Source organism: Bubalus bubalis, chromosome 13 (assembly GCF_019923935.1).
Source record: "Bubalus bubalis isolate 160015118507 breed Murrah chromosome 13, NDDB_SH_1, whole genome shotgun sequence".
In the NCBI taxonomy this organism is placed as follows: Eukaryota; Metazoa; Chordata; class Mammalia; order Artiodactyla; family Bovidae; genus Bubalus; species Bubalus bubalis.
In genome coordinates this window covers 61,691,049-61,703,844 of record NC_059169.1, presented here as the reverse complement: position 1 = coordinate 61,703,844, position 12,796 = coordinate 61,691,049, and the positions used below count along the sequence as shown (strand labels likewise).

Here is a 12,796-nt window from a genome sequence, read left to right as displayed (position 1 = left end):
ATATATATATACATACACACACACAGAGAAAGAGAGCAGTTACTCTCTGCTCGGCATTGGGGAGGATATAAATACGAATACAACACAGAAACGCAGGCCCTGGTCCTGCTGAGCTTATCTGTAACAGTTGAGAGTAGGTGCTTGGGACGTGAGATTAAGATAGCATTATAATAAATGTTATAAAGATCTAAACCGAATGCTACAGGAGCACAGTGGAAGCACAGTCACTGCCTTGGGGCTGTCAGGAGGGCTTCAAAGAGACCCGTGAAGCTGAGTACCCAAGAATGGTCAGGGATCAGGGAACGACGGGGACCATATAAACCCTTTAGGCTCTTGATCCTGTCGCAGAGCTGGGTGTTGGGCCTAGTTGCAGGTCAGGGAGCAGAATGCAGGAAGATGGGGAGGAACCGCTACGTAAGAAAAGCACACTGGAGTCGGGTTGAAAGAGCTTCAGGTTGAAGGTCAGGTTGACAATGCCATACCCAGACTTTGGAGAGCTAAGGGGAACGGAAAGTGTCTAAACCAGGAAACCCTGTGATCACACTTGGATTACACTGTGGAAAGCCGTTTAGATGGAGAGGATGTTGGCCCGGTTTTCACTGTAATAACCCAGCCAGAGGTGCCAAGGGCCCGCACTGGGGAATGAGAGTGAAGATATGAACGAGGGAGCAGATTTGAGAACCATTTCAGAGTCGGATCTTGGTAATACACATAATGAAGAGAAGGAAGGAATGGATGATCCAGTTCATCTAGAAAGGAAATTATTTATACGTCTGTGCTGGGCCGGGCCCAGGGATTTGCAAAGATAAACAAAGCCATCTCTGGATTCAGGGAATCCAGACTCTCCTGTCTCAGGGGCTACAAATTCAAGCAGAACCCAGACGTAAGAGAAATGTGTGAGGTGTATGACAGGGCAAAATGGTGGGGCCATAGCACCCGGATACCCGTGTTCCAGGAAGGCACTCGGATCCAGGGCTAATTAAAAACAAGAAGGCTGGCCCGGTGGTGCTGGCTGGGATGGGACCTTCCTCCACCAGGAATCTCTAGAATGGCTCCCAAATTTCCACTTTCAGGAATTTGGAGATAATTTGGCTGTTAACTTACATGGGAACATATGCTAAGAATCAAGTCTGGGAGACTAAGGAGTATTGGCTTTGAGATCTAGTGACTCTGAAGCTCAGAAGAGGAAAGCTAGAAATATGGTCCTAGGGCTCCCTAAAGAGATTTAAGGAAAGAAGTGAGTGCCTTCTATGGCAAGATTAAGTTTCTACTCAAAAAGGGAGAACTGCAGGTGTTTTATATTTAGCCTGTCTAGCCAGATGGTTAGGCTTCCCTGGTGGCTCAGCCCTGGTAAAGCGTCTGCCTACAATGCTGGAGACCCGGGTTCGATCCCTGGGTCGGGAAGATCCTCTGTAGAAGGAAATGGCAATCGGTCCATGAAGCTTCTTAGAGAGGAAGGAAGGAAAACTGAAGGGAAGAGAGCTGGACGGGTTGGGAAGGGATCTTCCAGCTACTGGGAAGGAAGAGGGCATCAAGGACAATAAAGATGGTGGAGGGACCAGCAAAAGGGTCCACCTGTGGAGGGAGGGAAGGACGAGGCAGGGGAACCATGCCCACGCTCCCCAGACTGCCCTCTCCACCCCCGCCACCCTTACATTATTAGCATCCTGCTGCTGTTTTCCAGGGTGACGACTCTGATGAGGAAGATCTCTGCATCAGCAACAAATGGACTTTCCAAAGAACCAGCCGCCGGTGGTCTCGCGTGGACGACCTCCACACACTGTTTCCTGGAGGAGACAGGAATGGGTCATCGGGAGACATTAGGATCAAAAACACGACCAGCAGTGAAAGCGTCCTCACGGATCTGAGCGAGCCCGAGGTCTGCTCCATTCACAGTGAAAGCAGCGGTGGGAGCGACGGCCGCAGTCAGCCAGGTGGTCACGGCGCCGGCCGGGAGGCCTTCGAGGGCCCCGGGCAGTACTGCGCTGACGGCCCGGTCATGCTGGACGCCGCGCTGGTGGGCAACAGCCTCCTGCCGTCCCCCAAAGACGGGCTCCAGCACCCCTTGCACCCAAAGAATGAGAAGCCCAGCCGGGCCAGAGCCAAGTCGTTCCTGAAACGCATGGAAACGCTGCGAGGGAAAGGCGTGCAGGGAAGGCACAAGGGGCGGTCCGGGGGCCTGGTGATCAGCGGGCCTGTGCTGCAGCAGGAGCCCGAGTCCTTCAGGGCTATGCAGTGCGTCCAGATCCCAAACGGACACCTCCAGAACTCGCCCCCCGCCACCGGCAGTGCCGGGCTTCCTGGCGCCACCAAGTGGGGCGCTGAGAGCAGCCCCTCGGAGAACAGCAGCAGCGGGGGGAGCACGCCCGGCCTGAAGGAGCGGAGGTGCCAGGAGGCCCACAAGCGCGGGGGCATGTACTTAGAAGACCTGGACGTGCTGGCGGGGACAGCGCTGCAGGACGCGGGGGACCGAAAGCACCACGCGCACGAGTTTCACTCGCAAGAGAACTTGGTGGTGCATGTCCCCAAGGACCACAAGCCAGGGACCTTTCCCAAGGCGCTCTCTATCGAAAGCCTCTCACCTACAGACAACAGCCACGGGGCGAGCTGGAGGACCGGGAGTATCTCCCTGGGCAGACAGCCCGGCCCGGGGGCCAGGGAGCCCAGGCTCGTGGGGTCCTGCCACAGGGCGAGTCGGGTCAGCATCTACGACAACGTCCCCGGCTCCCACCTGTACGCCAGCACCGGGGACCTTCTGGACTTGGAGAAGGATGACCTCTTCCCTCACCTGGATGACATCCTCCATCACGTCAACGGGCTCCAGGAGGTGGTGGATGACTGGTCCAGAAACGTGTTACCCGAACCACAGACACACAGCTCCGGAGAGGCTGGCTTCTCCCCTTTCCCTTCTCCCAATCAGATCACCTTGGATTTCGAAGGCAACTCTGTCTCTGAAGGTCGGACCACACCCAGTGACATGGAAAGAGATGGAGCATCTCTTACTGAGTCAGAGGCTGCTGGGGTCAGAGAAAGGAGGGACTCGGGAGTAGGGGCCTCTCTGACCAGGCCAAACAGGTTGGTGGCATGGCTCTGTGAGATGAGGTTTAAATCCATTTCATAATAATTATGGTCTGTTTATTTAACAAACATTTATAGAGTACCTTCTAAATATTTAACACTGGTCTAAGCGATGTACGCAGTTGGGAATTATTTGAACAGTAGTATGTCTTTTGTGCAGATTGAATCCATGTTAACTCACATTTGTTTCAATCTTGGTTTTATGCAAAAAAAAAAAAAAAAAATTGAGCTTCTTATGTGCCAAGCACTGATGACAAGGCCCACTGCCTGTCCACAGGCTCTTCCCATGACCTTGCCAAGCATCTCTTTTGCCAAATCTTAAACTTTTAAAAAGTTCTATGAGAAATTCCTGAGATCTAAGGTGTATGCAGTACTTCATATGTTTATTTTGACTTTAAAATGCAGAATACAAAGCACATAAAAGCTGTTTTACTATGATCACTTCACAAGCACCTTAGATAAATGGCCCTGGAAGCGGGTAACCAGTAGGAACAGCCCTACTGTATGTGCTGCTGGGTCTCTCCCGAGGCAGTGATGTCTCTCGGGCTCACTGCTGTGCAGTCACGTCAGGAGAACTTCATCTGCACCTGTCACAAGTCAGAGTGTGGAGTCAGGACAGCAGTGAGCCCGTCCTATGGTGGCGGGGGCCAAGTTCTGGAGGTGTCTGTTTGGGATCTGGACGCACTGCATGGCCCTGAAGGACTCGGGCTCCTACAGCTTTTACAGCTCCCAAATGTGTATGATCTCTGTCTCTGCCTCTGTCTGTCTGAACGTCTCTCTCTCTCTCTTACACACACAGTCTCAGGTGCTTTCAACACTGTGGGAATGGATTTAGGAATAAACTAACACATAAAATTTATTATATCACTTATTTAAGCCTCCTAATGGTGGTGCCGACAGTAAAGAATCTGCCAGCAATGCAGGAGACCTGGGTTCGATCCCTGGGTCAGGAAGATTCCCTGGAGAAGGGAATGGCAAACCACTCCAGCATTCTGGCCTGGAGAATCCCAGGGACAGAGGAGCCTGGCGGGCTACAGTCCATGGGGGTCGTAGAGTTGGACACGACTGAGCAATTAACACCACCAATGAAACAGATAATGACTTCTTCCAAAATAGTTTCTTCTGTTTGTTCTGTGCATTTTGTGTCTTTCTGCTCCATTTGCTCTGTAACTCTCTTGGCTTGGAAACTATTTTGATTAGATACTTAAAAATCGGTAACATCCCATGTTTTCTGACAAACCCATCCCTTTTGTGACCGGCTTCTCTGATGGTCTTTCCGGTAAAGGCGACTCCGGTGGAACAGCTTCCAGCTTTCACACCAGCCGCAGCCATCTACGGCGTCACCCCACATCAGCGGACAGACAGCCGGCCAGCTGAACCTGCTCCAGCGCTTCTCGCTGCTCCGCCTCACGGCCATCATGGAGAAGCACTCCATGTCCAACAAGCATGGCTGGACGTGGTGCGTAGCCCATTCGCCTTGGAGCAGACCATTTATTCCAGGGCTCAGTGTGTGATGGCAAGCACTTCAGTGTTTGCTTTCTGAGTTCTGAGGAATCTGTTTGTTTTCTTCACTGCCAGTTTTCTGGAACAAAAAATGCCCAGAGTTCTTCCTCAGTGTCCACCCCTGGGCTGCCAAAGCCTGGATGAGATGTAGCCTACAGGAAGCATTACTTTATTTGTAGCTCTCTGTCAGTTTCCAGGGAAGGCAGTCAGGCTCCAAGTAAAGAGTGATTAGTTGTGAACAGAGACATTAAAAATAAACTTGCCATAAAGTAATTCTGGCAGTTTGCAAAGAAAACATCTGTTTCTTGTACCTCCTGGCCCAATGCAGAGCTCCACGCTTAGAGCATTGCTGCATTCTGAGAGCACTGAACTCTTCAAACACAGTTCCGCTCTTATTTCATTGGCTAATAAAAACAAGATTATGCAGTAAACCTTTGGAATAAGGAACTCACAAAAGCATATGTTGGAACTTGAATGTGGACTGATTTTAGACAATTTGATGGATTTGGAAAAACGTAAGATGTGCTGCTGATTGTCATATGTTATATATTATGCACAAAGAAGAAACGGCAGTTTATATTTTATAAAATATAATAAAGTTATAAATTGTGTGGTCAAATCAACATATGCTTGTGTATTAAAATTTTCTTTAAAAAGTACAACTGGTTCTAGAAAAGTAAGGGAAGATATTAACATAATATTTTATCTTCTCTTCTCTCTCCCCCAACCCCAACCAAATTTCTTCTTTCTGATGTAGTTTTTAATTTTGTTTTGTTTTGTCTTATTGGGGACTTTAAAGTGTTTATCATTTAAGAAGTGTGTCCGTCACAGTTAAACTGGAATGTCAAGCACTTAGAGGCAGGGCCATAAATCCATTCTGCTAATGTGAATCACCCTGTTTAACAGTTAGAGGCACAGGGCACAGACAGTCCTTCCAATGTAATGTGAATAATCAAGGGAGAAATGTTGAATTCCCCGGCGCCTGTCAGATGTTCCAACAAAAGCTTGGCTTCCCTCTTGCTTTCACAGCCTCTCCCCGCAGTGTGCTCCACGAGGCGTGCATGACCTGGTTTCTGTGAATTCTAGGGCAGTTCCAAAGTTCATGAAGAGGATGAAAGTTCCTGATTATCGAGACAAGGCGGTCTTTGGCGTTCCCCTCATCGTTCACGTCCAGAGAACTGGGCAGCCCCTGCCACAGAGCATCCAGCAAGCGCTGAGGTATCTACGCAGCAACTGCCTCGATCAGGTAGGGTCATCAGCCCCAGGCACAGGCCAGGCAGCACAGAGCACCAGCCAGATCAGATCCGTCCAGGGTCAGACAAGACATGCGCCTCCGAAAGAAAAGGCACTGTCGTCTTTAGAGGTCACTGTTTAATTTGATCAGGTGACATCCTCGTCAAGCCATGCGAGGATGTTTCCTCACTGGCAACTTGAAGGACGCCCTGGAGTGACTGCAGAAAGCTAACGCTGATCATTTGTACCTGTGATGGCTAATTTGTGTTCCCCAGAAACTGGGAGTAAAGCTGTCTACTGCATTTCCTTTTAATTACGGTCTCAATGCCACCATTGATTTCACAGCATTCTTTTATCCCTGTTTGTCTTTAAACTAGAGTTAGGTATTTATATCTCCCTTTATTAATTTTTTTTGAAGCAGCACCATAACTGTTTATATTTTTAAATTTATTTATATATATTTTAAATGTGCAAGTAAAATATGAAAATAATATCAGCTAAGTTAAATGTCCCTTCATCTTGTGGAGTTGATTAAAAAGCTCAAGCTGAACAAAATTTTTGGAGACCATTTTCTGTCTCCAAGACTGTGGGGGCCGCCACAATGGTGGACAATGAATGGCCCAGAATGCAACCTAGTCTATGATTAACCAGGCCAGGCCTTTGCTCCTCCTAATTAATACTCATTAGTTTCTCTATTAGACATCCTGTCCAAAATAAAAGCCATGTTTCTGCTTGATCAATTGCAACCTTGAGTATTGAGGGTATTTTCAGGTAACTATTCTATAATGGCTTCTATTCATCTTACTCTTTAATACTGTGTGAAGAATCTGTGCCAACCTAAGGTTATTTGCACTTTTCATTGATTTACCCTTGGCCTTAAGCTAAGTGGACAGGAATGAGCTAAGCCACCCGAACTCATGAACTGATGTCGTCTCCACCCCAGTGCTGAGATCATACTTAGAATCAGGATGGGCTCTTGATGAATCAGATAGCAGTTTTCAGTGGAAAAGAACAGGAGTAACTTCTTCATTCAGTGCCATCACTGATTGAACTCAATGCATCATGCCCTTTTCCCTTCCCACTCTTAATTTAGATAATACACACATCTACATTTTTTCACATTTAGATGTCACAGTGGAGGTAAACATGGTTGCTGTTACCATTGTGGTGGTGATGGCTGCTCTGTTGAGGAATGGCCTGGATGGCTTGCCTGTTATTTCTCAGAAAGAAAAGCAACAGACCACTTGTCTAAAACCAACAGCACTCATCTTTGGCAGATGCCCCAACATTAATTGACTTGTGAGTAACATCCCGATGAAGCAATCCAATGAAGCTGATAGTTAAGTGTTAGATTTTTTTTTTTAATTTTAGAACTTTAACCAAAGGCACACATTAATCAAAAGTAGAAGGTCTATGGGTATTTTACTGAGAAAAATTTTTGGAGAGGTGGGCTCAAACATTTGCCAATACGCTGGCAATTCCCTGGTGGCTCAGATGGGAAAGAGTCTGCCTGCAATGTGGTTCAATTCTGGGGTCAGGAAGATCCCCTGGAGAAGAAAATGGCTTCCCACTCTAGTACTCTTGCCTGGAAAATCCCATGGCCAGAGGAGCCTGGCAGGCTACAGTTCACGGGGTCGCAAAGAGCCGGAAACAACTGAGCAACCCCACTTTCACTCTAGTTAATCTCTTTTGCGGTCCTGAAAGCGCTGCCACCATGCCCTTCAGCACAGGACTCTGAAGCTTCAACTGTACTTTTATTGGACTATTAGTATAGCAACCCACTCCAGTGTTCTTGCCTGGAGAATCCCAGGGCCGGGGGAGCCTGGTGGGCTGCCGTCTATGGGGTCACAGAGTCAGACACGACTGAAGCGACTTAGCAGCAGCAGCAGCAGCAGTATAGACCCAGGATTGTGTTTTGTGGAGAGTAGCCTGCTATTCAGACACGTTTTTCCAAACAAAGGTATATAAGACCCATCTCCCCTCTTGGCTGATTCTCTTTGAGTCTTTGGCTCTAATGCTTATCAGCAAATGCTCTATTAAGAGAAAACAGGGTTTGTTCTGGAATGCTTAAAGCAAATGCTGCAGTTCATCTACACTCTTCACTCAATAACTGTAACCTTTCCTAAGTGCCCAGCATGTTTCAGGGATATTAGGTATCCTGCGCTCACTGCCTCATTCGATCCCATACCCACCCAGGGCAGGGTTAGCCCCCAGGTGGCAATGGTGGAGCCAACATTTGCTTGAAAATCTATTTCCAGGGTCCAAGTTTTTAACAAATGCATTTCACTACCACCTGTTAGAATTGCTTGTCCCCAGTGATTTTGGGGTGATGCCACCTCTGGCATTGAGGGGCACTTTGAGAAGTGGCCCTAAACAGCTCACTGATGGATTCAGTGTCAGGATTGTGCTGATGGTGTTATTCGTTGTGTCATGTGGTATCTTTTCTGTAAGAACCAAAGAACTTTTCTTCCTCAGGCCCCAGCACCTGAAAGCATTGTTATTTGAGGGATAACTGGCCTGTTAGGTACACCAGGCTCATTCAGCTGGATATGCTTTCCTCTCTACACTGGCTGCGAGAATTATTGAAACCAAATGTACATTCTGCCTGTAGTTAATATATGTAACATGGGGGCATGCATGAATTTTGTGTGTGAACCTCATTGCTACTTCCTGCTCTCCTTCTCTATCTTTATTTTCCTATTGCTCTGATGGTCTCATCTATGATCCTTAATTTATAGATCACTAAAAGTCACTTTGAATTCTTTTCCTATACAAGATTGGCTACACACGCGTTGTAATATCACCACTCCACTCACTGCATAGTCTTTATGTAGAACGGAAACCAGTCCTGCCCTCTGTAGACTCTGAATAAACGTGTATCACCAGCACTGCCGCTGTTATTGATGCCAGTCTCCTGTTTGAAGCAAAAGTCATTCAAATGGAGAGAAGGAAAGTGGCACCAAATCCCCCTCAACCCCTGCTCCCTGGCTTATGCTTATTCCCTGTCTCTGTTTCAGGCCTGTAACTATTTTCTGTCTTTCTTTTTTAATCTGGACGAACACCACCCTGAAAAACAGTATGCTGGCAAAGCTTTATAAGAAAAAGGCTCATTTCGTGGACATGGAAACTGACTGTAAATGTAAACACAATGACCAAGTCAGCCCTTCTCTTGTCTCCGTCCAAAGAAAGAATCTGTCAGATGCCAAAGGGACTTTCACCTTAGCCAGTCCCTCCCTTAGGAAGCACTCAGTGCTGGCAAGGACCCCCTACCTTCATCAGCAAAGAGTGTGGGGGGCACACAGAGGGCCCCCTCTGGTCCCTGCAAAGAAGGCAGGCAGTAACAGTAAGAAATGAGGGGAAAGCAGAGAAACATAATAAGAAAACCAGGCTCAGGAGGAAGACTATCCTAGAGATTTAAGAGCCAACTCAAGCAAATAAAAGCCAGTGAATCCGAAAACAAAGAGGGACCAAAGAACAAGGAAGGAGAACCCGCCAGATAAGTGTTCTTCCTTCACCAATGGCACCTCCTCTGAATCGAAGACTCAGGTCTACACAGGATCCTGAGACCCCAGCCCCACGACTGTGCAGGACCAAAGGGTCTAAGATGCCCTTCCTCTTAAGCACGCTGACCGACTTCTCTGCTCCTCCTTTTACGTGGTCCCCTCCAACCACCTTCTCGGGCTGTCCCAAGGCTCAGTCTCTCACCCCAGACAGGGAGGCTCCCTCCCTGCTCCACTCCTTCCCCTCAGGCTAAGCATTCTTCTCAAACTGGAGGTTGTCACAAACAACTGAAGACAGCCCGACAGAGGTCTGAAACAGGGCCGCCTACATCCCCAAGTACAGAACATCTTCTTCGTGCTGAAACACAGTGTATCCATTTTCACCTGAGCAGTTGGCTGGAGATGAAATAAGGATGTTTACCTTCGATTATGAATCATTGCAGACATGGCCGTGTGTGAAAGGAGCAGGCTCTGTTGGCTGAGCTTTTATTTCTGCCCTAAATCAGCTACACAGAAGGGTAGATGATACCCAGGTTATACCCAGCTCCTGATGAGTATGGAGTCATCGCAGTGAGTGGCCAAACCTGCAAGGCTCCACATAAGAACCCCTACATACTGCTCTCAGGCATCTTTCTCTCTCTGGATAAAACCAACCTTTCTTCATTAGTGGCGCACATCCCTAAAGAAGAGGAAACACAAGTCCTGACAAACATCATTAAGTGCTGAAAGGATTAGCATAAGCAGGATACCAAGTAGGAGATTTAACATTATTTAGATGAAACTTGAATTCTAATGCAGCACTCATGCCCACGCTCTCCTTCTAATGGAGTAGCAAGTTTTAAAAGCCCAATTATGCCGTGAAGACACTTCATACTCAGCACAAGTGTCCTCAACCTGCTGCCTACCTAACATCATAAAATGAGATGTTCCTGGGTCTGTCTTTTTAAATTACACGTTGAGTCCTTGCTTTTCAAAGCTGAGTGTTTAGGTGGAAGACTAGAGAGGACAGTAAAACCAGAGCAGAGGGACACTCATCATTCATCCTTTTGCCCTGAAAATGAGAGATGACGTGCAAGAGACAAGCTTATGAAATGGATTTTGCATTGCTGACCACTACTCTTACCTATTAAGAGAGGATGTTGGAGCCATACTTTCTGGTACATGAGAGCAGGCTCTGCTGTGTAATTTGTGGAGTCTTGTGCAAAATGAAAAGTGCATAGAGATTACGAAGAATTTCAAAATGGCAACCACAGAGCATTAAACTAAACGTGCGTCCAAATGTGACTACCCAGGTCACCGGGCCACCAGCGACAGACACAGAAGCGAATGAAAGACATTTACACTTCTTGGGTCTTCTTCATAATGAAGCTGAAGGGCCTGGGGTTGCCTCCCATCGGCCACAATGACCATGGTGTCCCTAGAAGAAAGGCATTTTCAGTGGTTTCTTTGGTCCTCCACTTTTTAACTTACAAAAAGAAATTAGTCAGAAATGCGCATTTTATCGCAGCTGTGAAAGCTCTTTGAAGAGGAAGTGATGGTTGGCAAACCTGGGAACCCCCAGCCCTGGCTGCTCTACGATGATGGATAAGAAAAGCTCTTCCCTCTGGCCCCAGAAAAGGCTTCTACTTACCTCACCAGGAAGTTTTCCACTGCAGGGACCTGAAGCCCTGCCCCCAAATGGCTTAAACAATAGAAAATTCCCATGGTCACATAACAACAAGGCAGGTAGTAGGGCACTTGTTCCATCAGCTCAGTGCCATTTTTTACGACAGGGGCCCTTCCCATCTCTCTTCTGCCATTCTCAGTACTCCATCTGGAATCTGATTTCAGACCACCTTTACTTTTATTAGACTTAGAAAAAAAAAATTCCTTTGGCACTTCCAACAGAAGAGCCCAAAATCCACAGAACCCACAGATATTTCCCACGTCCCCTGGAAGATAAGGGTGGGATGGGAAGGTTACTGTCAGAATTTGAGGCTGAACAAATAAATACCTGACAACCCTCTGGACATCCTGTGAGATCTGAAGTCGAAACAAGCAGCACAGACCCGGCGGCTGGAGAGCTCCAGACACATCTCAAATCGTTGAAATAACAGTATCTGCTGAAACTAGAAAGAAACTTGGAGACAGAACAGTACAAAGAAAGCATCCCTGGGATATGTGTGTACCTGCACCTCACGTGCACCAGAATCCACGCCGGCGAGGCACAGAGGACAACGAGGAACCTGGTCCCGCCACGTACACACACACACACACACTCACTCACTCACACACACACAGTTGTCAGCTTTATTCTTTTTATAGAACACGATCAGTATTTCTCCACCGTCAAAAACAATAATAACAGGAATTCTCGGATGGAATACTCCCAACTCACAGGAGGAGCCCTGTTTGTGAATCACGCTAAGGAATTCACCTCCAGGGCACTTGGCTTCTGAGAACTCCCGTGCATCACGGCCCTGAGGCCCAGTCCTGGGCCTCCTTCCAGAATGAGAGATGTAAACACACTGAGGCTGGGTCTCACTCCGATAATCACTTATCTGACACCTTGAACTTTTCTTTTGACAGTACATGCTTTCTTCTCCTGCCTTTTGATGAAATTTGGAGTAGTCGCCAGAGGAAGAGAAATGTTCTTTAGATTCTTCTTGGCAATGTTTCTGCATTTTCTAGGCATTCCAAACCTTAAGAATCAAAAAGAAAGCAATTAATGTTTTAAATGACACTCCGCCTGAATATCCAATTCTGTGGAATTGGGGTGGTAAGCCTCAGAATGCAGAGAAGGATTACTAAGGATTCTGTCTTTATTGCCACAAAAAGTAGTGGTGTATAATTTCCCCTGTGTTCCATGCCTCTGATGTATACAAAACCCCGAGTATTCCCCAACTGCTTGGAATTCTTCCCTTGCTGTTACTGCAGTTCGAAAGAGTGAGGGCTGCTCTCCATTTATAGCAGCAACTGAGAGAGCTCTCCTCAGACGCTGGAGCTTGGGTTGAGACCGGCCTGGCACGCGGAGCAGCCAGGGAGGCGTGACTCTCCAGAGCAGGGGAAGAGCAGCCAGCGTTGACTCCCGGTCCGGCCACTGCCCACCTCTCTGACCGCTGGGAGCGTGGAAGCGGGCCAACTAGGGAGCCCTTGGGGAGTGAAAAGAGTGCAGATGGAGGGTTGAAGAACTGGTTTTGAGAAACTCAGTGCCCTGCGGGCATTTAAAAATAACAGACATACTAATGCACTGTAAGCCTGGGCTCCCAGAGAAGCTCAGTTCTTTTGGGGTGGCGGCAGGTCCACTCGAGGGGAGCCTACAGCATAACCTGGAAACCACTGCAGGACCCTGCATCCCCACAGGGCTCTGCTGCCCCTTGTTTATCCCTGTTGGGGCATCATCCCCATGGTGCCCTACTGCTCCATTTATTTGTCAAGCAGAGGAGTGTAAGTGCTAAAAATAAAAAAGGCATAAGACAATGTCTTGAAATCTGAAGAAAAAA

The 12,796-nt window shown here is 47.7% G+C and overlaps 1 protein-coding gene across 11 annotated transcripts in view; it reads left to right on the top strand.

Annotated features, from left to right (window-relative positions):
- The window catches only part of STARD13 (StAR related lipid transfer domain containing 13), a 482,949-nt gene that overhangs the window by 455,829 nt on the left and 14,324 nt on the right, over nt 1-12,796 (top strand). For 9 of the 11 annotated variants that reach the window (XM_044927356.2, XM_044927355.2, XM_025262908.3 and 6 more), the window contains 3 exons: nt 1,685-3,075; nt 4,364-4,537; nt 5,611-5,827. In XM_044927356.2, coding sequence (XP_044783291.1) covers nt 1,685-3,075; nt 4,364-4,537; nt 5,611-5,827 — 1,782 coding nt within the window. The remainder of the gene's footprint in view (nt 1-1,684; nt 3,076-4,363; nt 4,538-5,610; nt 5,828-12,796) is intronic. The other 2 variants (XM_006070677.4, XM_006070676.4) reach the window with 1 other exon arrangement.